The sequence below is a fragment of the Amphibalanus amphitrite genome, unplaced genomic scaffold, assembly GCF_019059575.1.
Source record: "Amphibalanus amphitrite isolate SeventyFive unplaced genomic scaffold, NRLGWU_Aamphi_draft 000313F_arrow, whole genome shotgun sequence".
Taxonomy (NCBI): Eukaryota; Metazoa; Arthropoda; class Thecostraca; order Balanomorpha; family Balanidae; genus Amphibalanus; species Amphibalanus amphitrite.
In genome coordinates, this window is record NW_024881808.1 from 313,405 (window position 1) to 333,861 (window position 20,457).

Below are 20,457 nucleotides of genomic sequence, written 5' to 3' on the forward strand. Positions count from 1 at the left end.
GGGAAAATTCAGTGTGGTAGTGTACCCAGACGATTTTAGCGAAGACATTACGACATGGTGGCCAGAAGCATGAGTAAAATATATCCGAGCACCTATAACAGTGTATATATCGTCTGCCGCGCCGGCTCGAGCCTCCAAGCCTTCACTACTCACGAACAACTCACGAACCCATCGAATTCGAGCCTGCAGCAAATAAACAGCGGATTTGCGGATATCAAGCAGCTGTCAGTTTGGCGGACGTGTGCCACGCGCGTTTCGCGATATTCAATGACCTTGAACGTCGAAATCGACAACACAATTTGCGCAGCGTGTTGTTCCGTGTGCATCTGCGTATTATAAGTCATAAATAATACATGATGCAGCTTTTGCAAGGTTAATTTCAATTTATACGCTGTGGCTCCACTTTGGCTCCACCCAGCAAAATACCTTCTTTTATATTCTTATGCACCGCCACCGTGGGCATGTAAAAAAGCACAAACTGAAACGCCGTGGAAGCAATGAAAATTTCAGCTAACGTCAAGCATCAACCCTCGGCCCTTAAGTATTTGTATAGTCTTAAGTGGAATGCGCATGGACTCTGCAGAGCTCAATAATTTGATATTTATATTTTGCTCAGACCCATGGTATTTCAATTTTGGCATTAGTAAAGCAGACGTCTCTAAGGTTTTGCAACTAAGGAGAATTGGAGATGTGCTATCGGCTCGGCTATACCCTGAGATCAATTTCCTCATTTGTGAAACCAGCAGAACAGCTCTGCAACCTTTTTTTGGTAAAGTTACATAATAAAAACTGGACCTCTATTTTTGGGACGACGGTGAAAACAGGGCGCCTGGGGCGATTTGATCAAGGTTCGTGAAATTCACACGTGACGTTTGGCATGTAGAAGGCCCACGGAGGGGGAGAAGCTCCAAATGTCACGTGACTAATATGCCCTCCGGCGCCCTGTTTTCACCGGCGTCCTATTTTTGGGCCTTCAACCTAACCTCAGAGGCTGAGTCATAGATGTCAGAGATGGACACTGGTGGACCTGAGACCACATACTAGGCCTAGGTATGCCCATATGACATTTTCTTTCAGTGGTGTGCATTGTATTTTTTTCCCAAAATGATAGGTATGCTTATTGTGAAAATTGAAATTGACTGGAGAGGAGGGTGCCGCCTTCTCCCTTCACCTTAAGCCATCAGTACAAAACTGATGGGTCAGTCAAGCTCTCTGTGTTTAGTGTCAACACTGTTTCCCAAAAATGTTTTAGTAAGTAGTACAAATTTTAGTTAAATAAAGCAGTTATCACTAACAAAAATGAGGCATCACAGTCTTGTATGTGCAGCTTGGACACATCAATGTCTGATTTTGTGTTTGTTTCAGATCATTTGATGCACACATGCCTTAAAACACACCAACAGGCAACTGAATCACAATTTGGTATACAATCAGCAAGCCAACACAGAATATAGAAGAATCACTTTTGATATTTTTTCATGAGCTCATTGAAATTGGAGCCATGAGTTCTTCAGACTCTTCAATCACACAGGTGAGTAGCAGCTGGTGTGTGATGCTAGCACATAGGAAAGATGTTTGTTATGTGCCTTTCTCTCAGTCAGTGGTACCTACTTGTTGCTGAACATATTTTGTAATTATCCAGTGGTCTTATGGTTCTAAAGCTGCATTTACTCCATTGCTCCTTATCTTCAGTATACCTGCTTGGACATTGCTGAATTCAAAATTTTGGCTGTCTGAGATGAGTTTTTGGAGACAATGAATGAGTTTGGTCAGGACATTGGTGTAGCTCACTGAAAATATTCTTAATGTGATGTTAATAGTTGATTTTATCAATGCATACTTGCCAATTGCTTCATCAAAAGGACCTAATAAAAGGGATTGACCCCATTCAGCATGCAGTTATGCTAATTTGTCAAAAACCTTGCTTAATTTGACATCATTGACCTGACCATACTCTCTCAAATTATGGTCTCAAGCTAGCTGTTGTCGCCTCAGTCTGTCATTTGGTCTGTGTGTCGCGCTGTGTGCACTGTGCCCGGTGACGGTCGGTCGGTGAGGGTGCCGTGCTGCCCCGTGCCCAGGACCGGGACCAGCCGGCGGCCGGCGGCAGCTCGGAGACGCTCCGCAGCGCGGCCACCGCCCGGCTGCTGGGCGCCGAGCCGGGCGCCGAGTTCGCCCAGTTCGTCGACACCACGCTGGCGCGCTACACCGAGCTCAACGACCAGCAGCAGACGGCCTTCCTGGAGAGTCTGATCGCGCACAGCCAGCCGCGCCAGCGCTGGTACATGCTGCACCGGCTGCCGTCGCTGCTGCTGCGCGACTTCCTCACACTGCTGCCGGCCGAGATCGTCGAGCACATGCTCTCGTACGTGGACGGCGCCAGCCTGCTGCGCTGCTGTCAGGTGTGCCACGCCTGGAACCGGATCATCTCCGGCCTGCCGGCGCTGTGGCGGCAAAAGTGCCACCTGCTGGGCACGCGGACCGACCTGGGCTCGATCGACCTGGAGGCGGTCGGAGGGTGGAAGGAGCTGTTCCTCTGCACACAGCGGACTCTGTGGCGGATGAAGACGCGGCAGGCGTTCGAGAAGGTGTCTCTGAAGCTGCCGGCTGAACACGGCGGTAAAGTGATAGCGCTGGACCACCACGGCGATCAGCTGGTGGCGGCCAGCGAGCTGTCGCAGCTGTTTGTCTGGCGACTCAGTGAGGAGCAGTGTGTGCTGACGTTTTCAGTGTTCCTCCACATCTCGTGTCTCAAGTTCACACAGGGTAAGTTCGTTGTGTGCGGCCACTATAACGGCCAGCTGTCGTCGTACGATATCTCGGACACGGCCGGCGACCCGGAGCGCGTCGAGAGGCTCCAGGAGCGGCTGCGGCGCGCCGCCTCTCCGGACGAGCCCGAGGAGCGCAGTGAGGCCGCCGCCCGGCTGCTGCGCCGCTTCTGGGTGCACAGCGGCCCCGTGTTCTGCCTCGACTACTCCGAGGAGCTGGATATTCTGGTGAGCGGCTCGGCGGACAACACGGTGAAGATATTCAGCCTCAGCTCGGGCCTGCTGCTCAACACACTGCCACGGCACAGCCACTGGGTGGTACGGGTACTCCTGAGGACGGGTCTGCAGCTGTCACCGGCCGCCGACGCGCCGCCCGGCCGGCTGCTCCTCACCATGACCCGGGACGAGATCCAGGTGTTTGAGGTGGAGAACTGTCCGCCGTGGCTGGGCGCCGAGCCGTTCAAGTCGCTGCGCACGCCGCGGCTGACTGTTCCACTGGCGGAGACCCAGCGGCCGCAGCCCGGCATGCATATCCCGTTCTTCACTCCCGGCTGCCACCTACATGGTGATCTGGTGACGTTCGTGCGCCAGTCGCCGCCGACCAACAATAAGATATCAACCGCCTCCATCGTGCAGTACAGCCTGCGACATCGCTCGCTTTCGACCCGTATCGTGGTGAGCTTTAAGGTGAAGAAATTGCTGGCCATCGGGAGACGATACGCCATCCTGTTGGCGCCTTACGCCCAGGAGAGCTGCCCCAACCTCTACTTCGTCAACCTCAACACCAAGGAGGTGATAGCCTCGGAGAAGGTGCCGCACTCTCGGCTGAGCACGCCCGACGCCGCGCAGCTGGCGATGGGCGAGCTCGGCTGGCTGGACGGGTTCGACGGCGAGCCGCCCGAGGGCGGCCTGATCGCCGCCATGGGCACCGAGCTGAGCCGGGAGGTGTTTGTGCTGCGCTGGCGCCGCCGGTGACGCCGCCTCTCGCCCCCGACCCCGCCCCGACCTCGGCCCGGCCGGCAGCGCTGCTGCCGCCTGCTGCAGTACGGCCTGCTCGCCTGCCTGCTGCCGCCGCTGCTGAACCACGCCGCCCTGCAGACGGAGCGACAGCACCTGCGGACTCACGGTGAGGAACAGAAGAATGTACTCTGGATTCACGGTGAGGAACGAGGACCGATACCTGCGGACTCACGGTGAGAAACGGGGAACATCGGCGATTCCACGGTGAGACATGGGCGTAGGAACCTCACGAAAAGTGGGGGGGCCAGCGAAACTTCAATGTCACTTTGTGGGAGCCCCAATACCCCTATGAAGAAATTCTTTGCAGTTTTGTGCTCATCTCACCTTGCTGAATCATTTCCTGCTCTTAGTTTTGTATTTAAATAAAAAATAAAGATTTTACTTTAAAAAATGGCTAAAAAGTGGGGGGGCCATGGCCCCCCCGGCCCCCCCCCCTGTTCCTACGCCTATGCGGTGAGAAACGGGGAAGGTCTGCTGCCAACTCACGGTGAGAACTGGGGAACGTGTTTGGACCGACAGTAAGGAATGGGGAAGGTCTGCGAGAAACGGGGAAAGTAAAAAAGGTGGGTACCTTCCTACCCTACGGAGTTCAGCAGTAACACACGGTGAGACTGGTAACTGTTAAGTGCTATTGCGGGGCATTCTCATGGTAAAATGTCACAAATTTGAATTACGAAGGAAGCTGTAAATTGTGAACACATCTGAGAAACCGAGGTGTATTATTTTCAGACCTTTCCGACAGTTAATCACCTCCAAAAAGATAGCTTGCGTCGTTTCCTTATATTCGGTAAAAACAACTATTTTTTAATTGCCTTGTTTTCCGTAGTATCTCGCTTTTTTGTGCATAAACCCTACCCTGTTGCCCCCAGGTCAGCTGTATGATGTTGGATCTGGTCAGATGATGTATTTCCGGTGTGAGGGGGAAGGAGTCCCCACCGGTAAGACCGCCTACCCGCTTGTGCTAGCATTGTTAGCCTAGCAAGGTTTTATTCGTGCATGTAAATACGTAGCGTTAACGGTGATAACGCACGCTGAATGACGACATTGTGAACAAATATGAGTGATTTAACTCTTTCATGTGCCAATCCTCGGTTGCAATCGTACTTTTCCATCTCTGGACAACTGGGTAGATTTTGACCTGTCGGCACCTACGCTTGCGTCTGTTGTGCATTTAGACATACCCAGCAGCCGGTCGATCCCCCGTCCGTTCCCCGTGTCTGACCCTCCGCCGTCTGCCCGTACCTGACCCGGACCGTGTCCGGCAGTGGTTCTGGACCCCCCTGCCGGCCTGTCCTCGGACGTATGGCTGGCGGTGCTGCCCCGACTCAGTGAGCTGACCCGCACCTGTGTGTTCGACCGGCCCGGGCTCGGCTTCAGCGACAGGTGAGCGGTGTGGGGAGAGACTGTAGACTTTGTGAGAGACCCGACAGCTGTGCGGTGAGAAACTCTATGTGCAATTTGGTGTAGCTGTAACTGTACTCGATAAGCATAGCTGTGAGACTCGGCATTCGTACTTTTTGTGGTGAGAGACTTGGCAGTTGTTAAGCTCGTTAGGTCCGTTATAATAATGTCGTTGCTCTACAAACGCAAACATTGTTCACGTTTGATTATCAGCTGTTCCCTACCAGCATCCTTTGGTTGTGAGTTTTCAGGTTTATAGTCATTCATAGGATTGTTGATCGCTTATCGCGTACTAAGCGGCGGGAGTGGCTCGCCATGAAGCATTACTGGCTTCACTCATTCGGGCTGACTCATTCAGGATGTACTCAACCGGATATACGTTTGAACACATTATGATTCAATTTCTTTTGTGTGGGCTGAAAGATGAACGTAGACATTCAGTCAGACACTGCTATCTGTCACTGTCCTATGCAACTCAACACGCACCTCCATAAAACAAGAAGTGTGAATGGCGCCGGTGGCTCCAGCGACCAGCAGTTAAGGGTATTAGTCCCCGCCAACACGCCGCAGCAGCTCTGCCCCAGACGTATCACCCCAGACGTATCAGACGTATCACCCTCCCTCCCGACAGGCCGATGCCTCCCGGCGAGCGCGACCGGCAGCTGCCCGGCTTCAGTCCGCCGGCGTACACGGCCGGCGGCACGGTGGCCGACCTCCACCGCCTGCTGACCCAGGTGGCGCCCCAGCCGCTGCCGCTGGTCTACGTCGGCGCCGGGCTGGGCGCGCTGAACGCCAGGCTGTACGCCCACCTCTATCCCAGGTATTGGCTTGACGGGAGGACCGGCGCTGGTGGTGGACTGCGGTAGCGGGCACTGTCCTTTTTCTTTTCGACTTTCTTTTTGTGTTAGGTACATACGACTAGGTTTAAAGTTCCTGTTTTCAATTTGTGTTGTTGAAGACTAGTTATTTTTGTATGTTTTGTCTTTTTTTCTTTAAATTGCTTCCATTATTGTGTATGTGTTTACGTAAAGGTTTATCAGCGTGCCATTGACTCGCTCGCTGACCCCTCGTTTCGTCTGCCAGCGAGGTGAGTGACCTGGTGCTGGTGGCGCCGATGACGGAGGAGCTGCTGGCGGACGGCGGCCCGTGGCTGCGGCACGTGCACGGCCGCCTGCTGGCGCCGCTGCAGACGCTGCACGTGGCGGCCGCCACCGGCCTCACGCGGCTGATGCTCATGTTTGGTCTGATGGAGGCGCCGCTCAGCGAGGCTGCCGAGCTGCTCGGGGAGGAGGCCGTCAACAGACAGGTCAGAATATTTTTTGTATACGAGTATGCACAGTGGGCCGCCAGACTTTTTTACATTCATTGATGCATTGCGCAGTGTGTTGGATATTTTATGACTGTGTTACAGCGCTGTTGACTTCATTTCAGCGCCCTTTGGCAATTATGTATATGTGACCGCTAGGATTGCATAGAGCTGAAAGTATATTTTATTGACCTATCGATTTTATGACGATCAGTATTTCATATAAGCTGATGTCGATTGTCGATTGGTATGCCAATTAGTCTATCTTGTTCCTCTGGGTGTCACAGTGCGAACTCTACCCATGACGTGTGCTGACCTTGTTCCCCAACTCCGTCCCCAGAAGCACCTGATGTGCCATCCGCGGCACGCCAGTACCGTGGTGGACGAGCACCATTTCCTGAACGAGACCGCCGCCCAGCTGCGTCAGGCGGGTCTGCTGCGTCCGCTGCCGACCGGCCGGCCCACCGTCACCGTTATCACCGGCGACAGGCACGACGGCTCGCTGCCCGCCGCGCTCAACGACGCCTGGGCGGCTGCGGCGCGGGCGGCCGGCGGAAAACTGGAGACAATCGCTGACGCAGACGGAGTGGCCCTGCCGTACCTCAGACCCGAGCAGCTGGCAGCCAAGATACGGAGGGCGGCCCGCGAGCGACGGACCCGGCTGGCACAGCGCGACGAGCCAGCGGCCGCCGAGGGTCAGGCCGCGGCGGCCGCCGGAGGACAGAGCGCGGCCTCTGCCTGACGCACTGGCTCGCTCCGGGAGGGGCGCCCGCCGACGGAAGGGCGAGGCTGCCGGACACGCCGCACGGCCCGGACGGCTAAGTCATGTCTGGGCAATCATGCCACGGACGACTGTGAGTCGCTGGATTTTAAAGGCTGCCAGGTGTGCGCTGAGGTGCAGGTGTCATGTGTCATGACTCGTCCGTCGGATATCACCGGAGCTGCTTTTCGCGTGATTGTTTCGTTCGGCTGTATGACCATTCCTTTTTGTACCGATTTTTGCCGTTACTGGGACTTGGACGGTCAGCTGCATATGACGGTGCGTGTAGTGGGCAAAGTGGTTAGGTACACTGGCCATTTATCAGCAGCTGCCTGCGTTCGGGAAAAAACTGCACTACCGCGTTAAGTTGATCACGATATTCATCTGCTGTGAGGGTATTACAGGGTGTCGGGGGAGTGCTAGGAACCAGTGGACTGCCGTGATTCGTCAACCGGCAGACACTCGCGGGACAGCTATGTGCGGTCTCGTTTGCGACAGGCTCTGCGGCTGCCGTTACTCACTCGTTACCTGTGTGGTGTATTGCTGTGTAATTTTGGACCGAGCTGATCAGGCTCTCGGCCGATGACTACCACCGGCGTACGGCCCCGGCGGGGCTGGTTGTCCGCCGCGCCGGCGCTCCAGGGCCCGGTACGTAGCGTCCGGTGGTTAGCCGGCCTTCTGGGGAGACTCATTGGGCCTTGACATTCCACGATGGGAGCGGACCATTCCGTGCTTGGACGAGTGCATTCTTTGGCTGTAATACATGCTTGAGTGTGTTACTCAGTGGATCCGAAGCCAGTGTTTACTCGACTTATTGTGAGCCGCCAGTCGGTTGCAACTCAGAAGACGTTTCGAGAGAGAGAGAGAGAGAGAAGAGAGAGAGAGAGAGAGAGAGAGAGAGAGAGAGAGAGAGAGAGAGAGAGAGAGAGAGAGAGAGAGAGAGAGAGAGAGAGAGAGAGAGAGAGAGAGAGAGAGAGAGAGAGAGAGAGAGAGAGAGATAGAGAGAGAGAGAGAGAGAGAGAAAGAGAGAGAGAGAGAGATCCAGGGACAGGTAGAGCCTACTCGTGTCGCGTGGGGGAGGTGGGGGAGGAGGGTGGGTCAGCTGACACCTGAGCCGGGCAGGGGGCGTTTCGGCCGGCCGACTGATCCCGTGTCCGTGTCACGGGCGGTGTCCGGTGACCGGGTAGCGCAGAGTACCGACTGCTAACGCCCCGGGCAGAACAGCCGCAGCTCTCAGTTCGGCGGCGACGGGGAAGAGACGATGGCTGCCGTCGAAGGGCACCGGCTGCTGGCCGCTGTGGCGCTGCTGTCTCTGATCGCAGTCGGACGGGGCAGCACGGAGCGATTGAAGAAAGAAAATGACGACCTAAGGAACCAGGTGAGATAAGGACAGCTGGTTAGTGTGTGGAGTTCCGATTTCCGTTTCGTTATTTACCCGACGATTTCCGGGTCGGGTCTCTCGTGGGTGATCAGTCTGAGGTCTAATAGTGTATCTTGCTGACCCTGACCAGTATTAATCGCTGTCCCCGGCCGGCGCAGGTGGAGTGGCGTCTAAAGATGCGTCACCTGGACTGGCGCGGTCACCCGGTGGCCGGCCGGCGGCCCTTGGGCACCCCGTTCGGCCGGGACGATCTGCTGCAGCTGGAGGACGACGGCAGCGAGGGGGAGCCGCTGGAGCCGGTGCCGCCCGAGGTGGCCGGCGCGGCTGCGGACCTCCTCGACCGGCTGAGAGTGGGCGAGGACGGCGACATCCAGTGGGAGGCCGAGGACGGACGGCAGCCCGCGCGGCGCCGGAGGGACGCCGAGCCGGACCCGGCCGGACCCAGCAAACAGCTGCCCGGCTGGCGAACACCGCGACTGAAACTGGGCAGCGCCGGCACCATCGAGTTCTGAGACCGTGACGCCGTGCTGAGGCTATGAACCCGGTCAAATACACCGGGAAAAGTGGAAAAGGTGTTTTATTTCTGTAACTTTCATAGGACGCCCACGCTGGGGCTACCTGCGGAACGTTCTCACGCAAGGCCAGGAGCTTTTAGAGGCCTTATGACAAGTTTGAATAGAATTGTTCCTTGTTACTCAATGCATTCCATCACCTACTTTTGTTATGTTTGATATTGTTTTTGTTGCTACCATTTTTGTTGTATCGTCGAGCTTATTGTTTCGCAGAAATAAACGTCTTTAGAAACATAAACATTGCATACATCGGAATAAATGTGTTATTGTGGCGCTTCAGATGCAAGAAATACAATGTGGACTCATATTTTGTTACTACCGACAGACATTGTCCACGATTTTTGCAAATGTGCATATCAGTAAAAGAAAAGAGAACTAGGTCTGGCCGAAAGCACTCTCTGACAGCCAAGCTATATTTTAGATAGTTCATATCTAACACTTCAAGATGAAGAAACACCTTGGTCAAAGCACAACCGAATGTTGCAATACACGACAGGACATGCCCCAGCGAGCAACGAAAAGTAGCTATCGTTTCCATTACGACTGAATACTATGATTGGCATTTGCAGGTCGCAAGCAAAACCAAAGCAAAATGTTTTGCGAAGAACCCGCGATCTGCAAAATGCACAATATGTGGGTCTTAACAATGTACCTCACAAATGAAGACACGCGTGTAGAAGTTTCCACCAGACAGCAAACTTCACAAAAATAGGCTTTTTGAAGGCATCATAAGTACAAAACGGCTATTCACGTCAAACATAGCAGGCGACGCTGCTTATCGTAAGGCATCTGCAACAAGGGATGGCAGTAACTGAGACAAACATACACTTGACCTTCAGATCTTTTTTAGGACGGCTCCTACTCGTGTTGCCATGCCGCGTGAATGCAATCGCCATGAAAAGTGTCGTTACGTCGTAAAGCAATAGCCAGATCTATCCGCACAGCGTACTTTGATCATCTCGAGATTCAAGCCAAGGAATATCTCGAACCGCAGCGTGGAAAAAAATCGGCTCTTCCCCGCCGATCAACCATCGATCATCGCGTTCAGCCCGGCAGCCCTCAACCCACGATCACTAACACCCTCGTCTTTTACCGCACTGGATCGCTCCAGCAGCCCCATCCCAGTCATGTGCACTGCGCAGGCCCGTCGGTCCTACTCACTCTCGTCCGATCATGCCGTGCAGTTGAAGCAAGTAGCCAGGAAGTCTTCGAAGCCAATGTTGATGGTGCCTTTCATGGCCGTGTCGCGCGCGCGGAAGGCGTTTGTCAAGTTCTGCAGCTGAATGCAGGACAGGATAAAGTGATCGACAGTGATCTGGCCTGTCTTGCGGATGTCATACTTCTTTAGTACGCTGTCGGCGAATGCTGGAGACAGCCGGTAGCCCATTTCGGCGAACGCTGCCGGAGAGCGGCGGCGATGGTCAACTCAGTGGCAGTAGGAACCGAACAGAGAACGGCAACGACGGGACATGGCGGGCACGACTGAAATGACTGACTAATTAATCGTCGTAGCTAAACTGCTAATTACCGGGAAAACGGTACGTAGCAGTAGCACGCCCCACATTGATCAACAGAAAATTGATCAACAGTCGTCGTCTCCATTTACTCATGCAAATGCCAGATCTGCGTATGCTTCATGCTTGAGAGAATATTTGCTAGAAACTATAACATTGTAGCTTTCTCACTTGTATGTACGCAAACACTTTCTCTATTAAATCGGCCGCAGGTGGTAGTCAAGGGTCGATAAGCCCTCAAAACTGTTCTAATTTTGCTAAAAATATGTAGGATACACCCACACTTTCCAGTACTGTGGCCGCACTCACCCTGCTGAAGCTCCCGACTGTCAATGCTGGATGACTTGTTGGAGTCAAACTTCTGGAATGTGCCGATCCAGGCATTGACGTAGTTGAAGAGGTGGCCAAACTCGTTGAGGTCCACGGTATCGTTTCCATCCTTGTCAAACATGCCTGGAAAGATTTTCAGGTGTGTTGGTTGAAGGAAGAATGTATATTTCCGCATCATAAATGACTGTTAGGTATCATAATGATTCCAATGCTTACATCTAAATTAGGTTTGGTTAAATCACACCATAGAAATATGCATTAGCGCTGTCATGCCATTCTGCTTACGGATCATCATTCTGCAGCAGGCAATGTCAAACTTCTGCCAATTTCCAGAGGAGAGTGCTTGCTGCAGTTCTTCCGCAGTTATCCGACCCGAGTTGTCCCGATCTACCATGCGGAACCACTGGGCTGCTTTGGGATCCACGCCACCTTGAGGAGGGACCTGTAAGTCACAAAAGAAAAAATGTCAATCACAAGACTAACCATACTGATACCTATTAACTACAGGTCGTAGAGGGGTCTACTCCTCTGCGTTCTTTTCAACTTTCCAAGAATTTTTCGAACAGTTTTAAATGACAGCTCTATTACAAGCATCGAAGCTGGTATTCACTAATGCAATATGCACTAGTGGATTTTAAACTGAAACGAGTCAAAAGTCGCTTACCGGATAATTTGACATCCTCTTGTATAATAAGCCTGGAATAAAAACGTAGTACAATACGGGGGGCACACGATTTGTTGGACAGCACTGACTGGCAGCGACTGATCTGTGGCACGCCGGTGTTTATTTACAACTTCCGACAACACCCACAACACCAAAGTCAAGGCATTCAATAAAGTAGGATTGTCACGTGTATTTAGGGCCTCGATCCCGTGCAAAGATCACTTATATTCCGTTCCGAATGCCTGTAGGTCACGTTGGGCTATAATTTTTTGTCTTTTAATGAAGAGCCTCAAAAAGTTTTTTCTCGAGACTGGCGCAGACGTTACAAACTTGTTATGTTCATTAATTTTTGATGAAAACAAATGCAAAATAGTTGCCGTTCCTTCGTGCCTATTTGATTGCAAATTGCCATGGAGACTGGAAGTGCAACGCCACAAGCACTCATTGAAATAGGTAGATTGAACAGGACCTACAAGCATGCATCCAAGGGGCCTTTGGCCGGATCTTTTTTCGTCCAACGGTCCAACGTAGCTGCCTGAAATTCAATGATAGGAGCCGTACCTTCATATTTTCCGAAAATTAGGTGCAAATTGCTTGAGTAACTGCCTCAATAGTGGGTTATTTTATACACCGAAAAGCAACGTTGTGTGTAAAATGTCAGAGTTTTTCTGAAAGTTGCAGTTTATAGCATGTTATCCTTGAAAGTTTGGGTACCAAAGCTGGCTGGGGCCAGCACATGTTTTCGTCCGGGCATCAGCTGCTTGTTTTCAACTTTAAAAGGTACATTCATTCGAAAGGTCATTTAATTAGACATGTTAAGGTCAAATTTCAGTTCATTCGGCATGTCTGGCCAAAAGACATGATGCTGAAAAAGTTGCTTTGCCTACAAAAGTTTCAAAACCCAATTTGTGCATCCGCAAGGGTTAAGTGTGACCTTGTATGCAGTAGTTTGCTATTGGCTTTCCATTTCTTTTTTGTCCACACATCTTCAGCTGTGCCTATCTAGGTATACTAAGCAAATCTTCATCCCCATTTTTTAGTTAAACCCATGACACCTAGACTCCTGCTTCATCACTCATCCCTAACTATAGAGCCTCATCCCTAGCACCTCATGCCCTGGCCTTACCCAATCTTGTTGAAAAACTCCCTGTAAGGAATATAACCCCATTCCCAGGCTGCTAGGGATCTGAAATATGTGGTAGGGTGTGTTTTGATTGATCAATGAAAGTGCATGTTTCATCAAAAGAAATACACACTGATTCATCAGTCAGGATAATTTGGTGATTCCATATTCAGTGGGAGTAAAGCTGTGCATTCCAAGTAGGCAATTGACTGGCTTCTCTCCTGTTATGCTCATTGCTCATCCCCTTTTTGAAAGCAAAAAAGAAAAATCATAGCTATGCGTTTTATATGGCCTTCTAATGTTGTCACTCAATGGAAGCATTATAAAAATGCGATCTTGGGACAAAGAATGCCTGGTGAAGTTACACTGCTGCCTGATTAGAGAATGTTTGTATTGCTGTCACTAGATGGCAGCAGTGGTAGGCGCCTGAATGTAGGCTGTACCGCAATACGCATCGTCGCCGATTGACCCTACCCAGCAGAATTATAACCGACAGCTCCCGTTCGGTGAACGATGGTGTTCAAAAGACGGAAGACATCTGAAACTTATGCATAAATAGCATAGTACCTATACAAATATGCAACACCACTTTCATGTAAAGATAGATGGTTGTATCTTCCCTTGTTCCTCCTATCCGTTATCAGTTTTAGATTTCTAGGTTTGTTAGCTCAATATTCGGGTAATGGGGAAATTGATAAAGTGAGTTTCTTGTAACTAGTGATTCTCTTTGTTTCAGTTCAACAATGTCATCACGCCGCCGGCCGATTGACACCCGTCCTGTCAGTGCTCGTGCAGAAACAAGACAAGGCTGTATTGGGGATACAACCGAGCAGAAATGCTGGATTCTTCACAAACAGTAAGTATCAGGGTTCGATTAGCTCGATGGGGTGAATTAATAAATGGGAGGGGAGAGGATACTCAGTAGGAATGACACGATTTTGCAAATTCGGGCAATAACATTGGCCTAAAGCTATCGGGACTGAGTGTCAGGCTGACTACCGCCGTTTCCGTGTTACAGTGAGCGCTAACGAGCTCTGGAAGGGAGTCACCGGTGTCAGTAACGCCGGCCGAAAGCGGGGCCGTGGCCGCGGCGCCGGAGTCAAGAGGCGGCGTGACCTCAACCGGGGTCAGGTTATCGGTGTCGGTAAGACTGTGATTGGCGACAGACTTTGGCCTACTGTAGGCCCGGTCTAACTGCGCTGATGTCTACTGCATGCATGTAAAGTTCATGTATCCTTTAAGAGGTAGCTGCATATCCACGGTGTACGATTACATCGTTCACGGTACGTAGATATTGGCGTAGCTGCTTAAGAGTTTGGTATTCAAAGTATTTACTCGTTCATGCCAGCAGTATAGAGATATTAATTACGTCATCCGGTGTCTGTCGCCCCGTCCGCCAGGCAAGGTGAACATGATGTGGCCCGGTCTGAACGCGCCCGTGCTGCGGAACGGCGAGCTGGTGCGCCAGCAGAGCCAGCCGCGGGACGAGCAGCGCGAGAGCCGGCTGCAGGCCATCCGGGACCAGTTCACTGACCAGCGCTCATTCAAACTGACCCCCCTCGAGCGCGGCTGGTCCGGAAACCGGCTGCCCGGACGCAGCATTGGGCCGCCCGACGCCATCGACTTTGGTAAGTTGTCTTCTTCTCTTCATTTTCCGATAAGACTTTGATGTTGTTTTACCGGTATGGAAATGCGTCATACATGAAACCAGCTCTCCACATGCCTATTTTTCATTAGTTTTCATTCGTTCACCTTTGTTCAGACTCCATGATAAAAAGAGGTGGACATTGCAAAACAACCTACAGTCAAGAAAGAAGTTGAATCAGAACGTTATGAACGTTGACGTGTTTTCAAAGTTCACAAGAACAGCTACTATCCAACAGGGTTAATTGGCTTAAATACTGTTTTCAATAATCGTCAATACTTTTTACCTCATCCTTCGGACCTTTGTTCAGACTCAATGATAAAAAGAGGTGGACAGTATACACTGTGCAAAAGAACCTACGTCGCCCACGTTAAATGCTGTTGCGCGGACAATGAGTTTTTATGCTATGCTAGCTCAATACCTACCGCTGGGTAAATGGGTGACGGTGGCAACACGGATCCTTGAGTAAGCCACTCAGTCACTAGCCCTTATTCATCGTCTCTGCACATTCTGTTCAAATATTTGGAAACGATGAATTGATGGCGGACAACTCGCTGTCGATGCCTGTCTGTTCGGTCGTACGGTGAAATCGGCACATACAGGGTGGACCAAAAAGGATGGAAACATTTTGAACTCGCATAAAACATGCATTATTGCATGCATGTGACTGGAAATGGTACCAAACGAGAGTACATTTCGTGGAAATTCATAAGGGCAGCACTCTCATCTGCTTTCTCTCGTTTTCAGTCTCTCACAGCAAATGTTCGAAGAGACCACCTTCGCAAGACAGGCACAGCGGCCGGTCTGGTGGCTGACGCGATAGCCCGACGACACATGTTCGCTGGTATGGCTGACACAGTCTTGGTGATCGCTCTCTTCAGGTCACAGAGACCTTCCTTGTAGACCTGGCCCTTGAGATGAGATGATCAAGAAGTCACTGCACAGCAGCAAGGTCACCGAAATGATGTGCCCTCAGCGGAAAAGGAATCGTGGGTCCACTTTGGTTCGAGGAAGGGAGCGGCAACACCGTGACCGCCAATCAACAGCGCATACCAGGCGGCGCTTAGGAAGTTCTGAGAGCGAGTCCAAACGAAGCATGGCAGCCCCATCATAGACCTTATGTGGTTCCAGCAAGACGGTGCGCCTCCTCACATCGCAAAAACAACGCTAAAGTGCATCGAAAACCACTTCGGTGACGGGCTGATATCCCACGGTGCCAGTCAGAACTGGCCTACCTGCTCATCCGACCTGACCCCTATGGATGTTTTACTGTGGGGTCATCTCAAGGGCCAGGTCTACAAGGAAGGTCTAGAAAGCCTCTGAACTAAAGAGAGCGATCAGCAAGGCTGTGTGAGCCATACAAGCGGGCTATCGTGTCAGCCGCCAGGCTGGTCGCTCTGTGCCTATCTCGCGAAGGTGGTCACTTCGAACATCTGCTGTGAGAGACTGAAAACGGGAGAAAGCATATGAGAGTGATGCCACTATGAATTTCCACGAAATGTACTCTTGTTTGGTATCATTCCCAGTCACATGCATGCAATTATGCATGCTTTATACGAGTTTAAAATGTTTCCATCCTTTTTGGTCCACCCTGTAGACCGCCGGGACGGAGATGCCGGCGCCGCGGCTGCACACCAGACGTTGCGCCCTTGATGGCATGATGAAACAAAAGAGACCGCCTTAGAAGTATGCAGTAACACTGCATTGCAGTGTTACAAATTGATTTAGCTAGTTCTTTTAAGTACCTAGATACAGGCTATAATGTGCTTAACTTCAACCAAATGTAAATAATTGCAGAAAGTTTGTCTTGAACTCAAATAAAGTCACTTCCACACAGGGCTGCGGAGTCGATGGATTTTCGGCGACTCCGACTCCGACTCCGGCTTTCAAAAACCAGCTCCGACTCCGACTCCGACTCCGGGCAGAATTGTCGACTCCGACCGACTCCAACTCCCGACTCCGACTCCGCAGACCTAGCAGGGCTGCGGAGTCGACAGATTTTCGGTGACTCCGACTCCGACTCCGGCTCGGGTTTCTAAAATCGACTCCGACTCCGACTCCGACTCCGGTCACAACTGTCGACTCCGACCGACTCCGACTCCGACTCCGCAGCCCTGCTTCCACATGCCTCCGTTCTGACCGATGCCTTCCCTGGTGTCGCAGAGACGTTCGATGGTTTCGACACGACCGTGCTGGAGCTGAAGACGGTGTTCTCCATGACGGCCACCGCCGGCCGGACGCGGCACATCAGCTGCTTCGCCGTGACCGGCAACGGCGCCGGCCTGGTCGGTTACGGTCTCGGCAAGGGCAACACGGGCATGGCCGCCATCAAACAGTGCAAGCGGCGCGCCGGCCAGCGGCTCATATACGTAGAGCGCTGCGACGGACACACCGGTATGTGGGGAGACTGAGGTATGACGAGCACTGACGGGCACACTGGTATGTGGGGGAGACTGGGAAGTGACGGACACACCAGTACGTGGGGAGACTGGGCTGCGAAGGCGGACACACAGGTATACAGGGGATACTGAGACGGTAATACCGGTACGTGGGACGATTCAGCTTTGGCAATCACTGACGGGCACATCTGTTTGTGGAGGAGGCTGGCCTGTGACGGACACACTGGTATGTGGCTATCTGATGTGACGGACACGCTGGTATGTGGGGAGATTGAGCTGTAATGGACACGCCGGTACATGGGGGAGATTGGTGTAACAGCCAGACACCGGTATGTGGCGGACTGTGTTGGGTCAATTACATATCTTCTTAATGTGACAGCCACATTCAGATCAATTACATACGCACTTCCTAGCAATACTGGCCTGTATGTGTATTTGGGAGACGACTCTATGGTGTAACTCTGGGCGACGGAATCGCAATTGGCGACCCGTGAGCCTTGTACTGTGCCCCAATGTATGTGTTCGTTCATCTAATATGTAGCATACGTTCCTCCTGCCGCAGTGTTTCACGACTTTTTCACGCGTTTCGCGGCGGTGCGTATATTCGTGGAGCGTCGTCCGCGCGGTCACGGCCTGCAGTGTCACCGGGCGATCCGCGAGATCTGCCACCGGGTAGGCATCTCCGACCTGTACGCCAAGGTGGAGGGGCCCACCGACAACGTGCAGAGCATCACCAAGGCCTTCTTCCTCGGACTGCTGCGACAGGTGAGCACCGCTCTTCGATCAGTGGGTGGTCCTGTGACCGACCGACGTACTCAGCTGACACAGACATGGTGGCCCGTGGGCTGACAGCGTAGTTTAAATCCGTACATCTTGTCACATTTAACCCGGCTGATTACATTTCGGATTCGGTTTTGTGGGTTATGGACTCAGCATAATGAATAAATTAGGGTGGTGCTCAATATTAACGCGTTCAAATTTGATATAAACGCGTTCAAATTTGGCAATAATACATACCGGATTATTACACATTAATATTAAATGATTATTACACATTAATATTAAATAATCAGACGTGAAAGTTTAGATCGTGCTTGAATATCGTCCTACCCCGCAGCATTCGTGCCTGACTCTGACCGTTTCCGATATTTGTTGCCGTAGCGGACGCACCAGCAGCTGGCCGACGAGAAGCGACTGCACCTGGTCGAGCTGCGACCAGAGGCGGACAACTACCCGCGCCTAGTGGCCTCGCCGGGCGGCGCGCCCGTGCGCTCCAAGGAGCAGATCCCCGCCGATGAGGAGCTCGACTTCCAGCTGGTGGGTGGATCGGGGGTGGGAGATGCCTTGGTGGATCGGGGGTGGGAGATGCCTGGGTGGATCGGGGGTGGGAGATGCCTGGGTGGATCGGGGGTGGGAGATGCCTGGGTGGATCGGGGGTGGGAGATGCCTGGGTGGATCGGGGGTGGGAGATGCCTGGGTGGATCGGGGGTGGGAGATGCCTGGGTGGATCGGGGGTGGGAGATGCCTGGGTGGATCGGGGGTGGGAGATGCCTGGGTGGATCGGGGGTGGGAGATGCCTGGGTGGATCGGGGGTGGGAGATGCCTGGGTGGATCGGGGGTGGGAGATGCCTGGGTGGATCGGGGGTGGGAGATGCCTTGGTGGATCGGGGGTGGGAGATGCCTGGGTGGATCGGGGGTGGGAGATGCCTGGGTGGATCGGGGGTGGGAGATGCCTGGGTGGATCGGGGGTGGGAGATGCCTGGGTGGATCGGGGGTGGGAGATGCCTTGGTGGATCGGGGATGGGAGATGCCTGGGTGGATCGGGGATGGGAGATGCCTTGGTGGATCGGGGGTGGGAGATACCTGGGTGGATCGGGGGTGGGAGATGCCTGGGTGGATCGGGGGTGGGAGATGCCTTGGTGGATCGGGGGTGGGAGATACCTGGGTGGATCGGGGGTGGGAGATGCCTGGGTGGATCGGGGGTGGGAGATGCCTTGGTGGATCGGGGGTGGGAGATGCCTGGGTGGATCGGGGGTGGGAGATGCCTGGGTGGATCGGGGGTGGGAGATGCCTTGGTGGATCGGGGTGGGAGATACCGGCGCACAGCGCCACCCGAGTGGGGAGAATACCGGTGGGCGAGCTAGCTAGGGCCTGGCCCTTTCAATTAATCGTTGTACTGTCGTTGAATTAGTGCCCATTACCCGGGGAGAAATATGCAAGCCGACGAATATCTAGCCTCAAACTTAGGAATAACTTCATATGCCGGCACTCGTCATGGGTGGTAGCTGGCAGCTCATGTTATTTCGATACTGACAGTCCGTCGTTGGTTTTCCAGCACATCTTTGAAGGAAAGGTGCCGCTCAAGATGCCTCCAAAACAGCCCTTCTACATGAAGCTGCCATGTTATCAAACACATCTGAACAAGGTCAAACATCTGAAAAATCAGGAGCAGGTCAGTATGTTAACTTTTCCACTTTACTTTTTTGTATTTACGATCTCGGACCGTGTTGCAAATTCAACATTTTGGGTTTTCAGTGTCTACCGAGGAAATGCCTACCAGTCGAGTAAATATTTCGGTTATTTGTGTTAATATTCGCTTCAAAATATGTACGACGTAAAAGTTCCAAACACAGGACTTGTAAACATCCACTAATGTTTGTATTCATAACGAATGTGCATGCCAGCCGGTCGTGATTTTTCCCTTTGCCCGTGGCTTTGAGCTGACCCGACTGATGTTGACGAGCTATCTGACGCGGCCCGTGTGCCCGGCCGACCAGGTGCGCGTGACTCTGCTGGCCGAGCACGGCGAGGTGCGCAGCTTCCTGGCCGACCAGTACCCCGAGTGTCGCGCCGCCTCGGCCGCGCTCTGGGCCGAGAAGAGACAGGCGGCAGAGGACGACCAGGAACAGGACGAGATGTGACGCGCCAAGACGTAGTGTTAAATGTCATCGCAGGAAACAGTCATGATTTATAATATAAGCGCTTGTGTGAGGAAATATTGATGTTTCGGTGATGAGTAGTGTGAAGCCAAACCGCCTTTCTGTCGCCAGAAAGACTTGTCTGAATCAACATTCGTATCTGGACCTCTCGAGTACATAGTCGCGCTGGTCTCGTAGGGTTAGTTGCACTTGCTCCTTAGCAACGGTATCCAATGACATGTTGTTCGTTACTATAGCAACGACGTGAAACGACCATCTAGGCTGTCGCGCAACACCAATGCTCTTTAGATTCCGCAACAGGCCGTGAAACGTCACCAACTTTTTCAAACTATGGCTGTTTGCCACGTCTTCGCCTATTGCACCATTGCTTCCCTTCTCAAGAGCAACTGGCCGGTGAATGCGCTTAATTCGTCTGTAGCACGTGCCTGAATCGCCCAGCCCCCAAAGGTGTTCAGAATCGTGCGAAAATCGACAATCGGCCGCGCCTGCGGAGCGACCCTGGCCGTGCACTTAGCCCACGGCCATAAACAAACGTGAGAACGCATTGCTCTGCCATCCGCGGTCGGCAGCTTCGTTACCAATGTATTCAGAGGCCAACGGCATCGTTGTCTGTGCGGCAATGGTCTGTGTCACCT

General features: G+C 52.5%; 5 protein-coding genes across 7 annotated transcripts; 4 read left to right on the plus strand and 1 right to left on the minus strand.

Annotated features, from left to right (window-relative positions):
* Window positions 1–303: 303 nt before the first annotated feature.
* LOC122388211 (F-box/WD repeat-containing protein 2-like) lies at window positions 304–3,743 on the plus strand. 3 transcript variants are annotated; one of them, XM_043379089.1, is made up of 3 exons: window positions 304–372; window positions 1,366–1,531; window positions 2,082–3,743. In XM_043379089.1, exons 2-3 carry the CDS (start codon window positions 1,502–1,504, stop codon window positions 3,741–3,743), a joined length of 1,692 nt encoding a protein of 563 aa, XP_043235024.1. In that variant the 5' UTR covers window positions 304–372; window positions 1,366–1,501. The 3 variants fall into 3 exon arrangements, with proteins under 3 accessions (XP_043235024.1, XP_043235026.1, XP_043235027.1); XM_043379091.1 differs by having other exon boundaries at window positions 305–339; XM_043379092.1 differs by lacking the exon at window positions 304–372 and adding an exon at window positions 464–541.
* A 21-nt stretch (window positions 3,744–3,764) lies between these two features.
* LOC122388212 lies at window positions 3,765–8,049 on the plus strand. Its single transcript, XM_043379093.1, has 6 exons — window positions 3,765–3,894; window positions 4,658–4,726; window positions 5,054–5,171; window positions 5,821–6,009; window positions 6,273–6,495; window positions 6,836–8,049. Exons 2-6 carry the CDS (start codon window positions 4,687–4,689, stop codon window positions 7,235–7,237), a joined length of 972 nt encoding a protein of 323 aa, XP_043235028.1. The 5' UTR covers window positions 3,765–3,894; window positions 4,658–4,686; the 3' UTR covers window positions 7,238–8,049.
* Window positions 8,050–8,391: 342 nt separating this feature from the next.
* LOC122388214 lies at window positions 8,392–9,539 on the plus strand. The gene is made up of 2 exons (XM_043379096.1): window positions 8,392–8,633; window positions 8,795–9,539. The coding sequence occupies exons 1-2, from the start codon at window positions 8,517–8,519 to the stop codon at window positions 9,146–9,148; spliced, it is 471 nt and encodes a 156-aa protein (XP_043235031.1). The 5' UTR covers window positions 8,392–8,516; the 3' UTR covers window positions 9,149–9,539.
* LOC122388213 (peflin-like) lies at window positions 9,454–11,939 on the minus strand. Its single transcript, XM_043379094.1, has 4 exons — window positions 11,717–11,939; window positions 11,338–11,494; window positions 11,032–11,175; window positions 9,454–10,606 (listed from the first exon to the last, which is right to left on the minus strand). Exons 1-4 carry the CDS (start codon window positions 11,729–11,731, stop codon window positions 10,380–10,382), a joined length of 543 nt encoding a protein of 180 aa, XP_043235029.1. The 5' UTR covers window positions 11,732–11,939; the 3' UTR covers window positions 9,454–10,379.
* A 242-nt stretch (window positions 11,940–12,181) lies between these two features.
* Window positions 12,182–19,879, plus strand: LOC122388215 (28S ribosomal protein S5, mitochondrial-like). The gene is made up of 9 exons (XM_043379097.1): window positions 12,182–12,496; window positions 13,576–13,695; window positions 13,858–13,983; window positions 14,240–14,467; window positions 16,648–16,878; window positions 17,446–17,648; window positions 18,045–18,200; window positions 19,219–19,335; window positions 19,661–19,879. The coding sequence occupies exons 1-9, from the start codon at window positions 12,406–12,408 to the stop codon at window positions 19,802–19,804; spliced, it is 1,416 nt and encodes a 471-aa protein (XP_043235032.1). The 5' UTR covers window positions 12,182–12,405; the 3' UTR covers window positions 19,805–19,879.
* Window positions 19,880–20,457: the final 578 nt, after the last annotated feature.

Excerpts from the sequence above, each read along its gene's own strand:
- LOC122388211 (XM_043379089.1), top strand. The coding sequence starts at position 1,502 with ATGAGTTCTTCAGACTCTTCAATCACACAG. Across the intron at positions 1,532-2,081 it reads CAGACTCTTCAATCACACAG|GACCGGGACCAGCCGGCGGC; the intron begins GTGAGTAGCAGC and ends CCCCGTGCCCAG.
- LOC122388212 (XM_043379093.1), top strand. The coding sequence starts at position 4,687 with ATGATGTATTTCCGGTGTGAGGGGGAAGGAGTCCCCACCG. Across the intron at positions 4,727-5,053 it reads GGGGGAAGGAGTCCCCACCG|TGGTTCTGGACCCCCCTGCC; the intron begins GTAAGACCGCCT and ends CGTGTCCGGCAG. Across the intron at positions 6,010-6,272 it reads TACGCCCACCTCTATCCCAG|CGAGGTGAGTGACCTGGTGC; the intron begins GTATTGGCTTGA and ends TTCGTCTGCCAG.
- LOC122388214 (XM_043379096.1), top strand. The coding sequence starts at position 8,517 with ATGGCTGCCGTCGAAGGGCACCGGCTGCTGGCCGCTGTGGCGCTGCTG. Across the intron at positions 8,634-8,794 it reads ATGACGACCTAAGGAACCAG|GTGGAGTGGCGTCTAAAGAT; the intron begins GTGAGATAAGGA and ends CGGCCGGCGCAG.
- LOC122388213 (XM_043379094.1), bottom strand. Across the intron at positions 11,176-11,337 it reads CTGCTGCAGAATGATGATCC|GCATGTTTGACAAGGATGGA; the intron begins GTAAGCAGAATG and ends AAATCTTTCCAG. Across the intron at positions 10,607-11,031 it reads CAGTCGGGAGCTTCAGCAGG|CGTTCGCCGAAATGGGCTAC; the intron begins GTGAGTGCGGCC and ends GCTCTCCGGCAG.
- LOC122388215 (XM_043379097.1), top strand. The coding sequence starts at position 12,406 with ATGTTATCCTTGAAAGTTTGGGTACCAAAGCTGGCTGGGGCCAGCACA. Across the intron at positions 12,497-13,575 it reads CTTGTTTTCAACTTTAAAAG|TTCAACAATGTCATCACGCC; the intron begins GTACATTCATTC and ends TCTTTGTTTCAG. Across the intron at positions 16,879-17,445 it reads GCGCTGCGACGGACACACCG|TGTTTCACGACTTTTTCACG; the intron begins GTATGTGGGGAG and ends CTCCTGCCGCAG.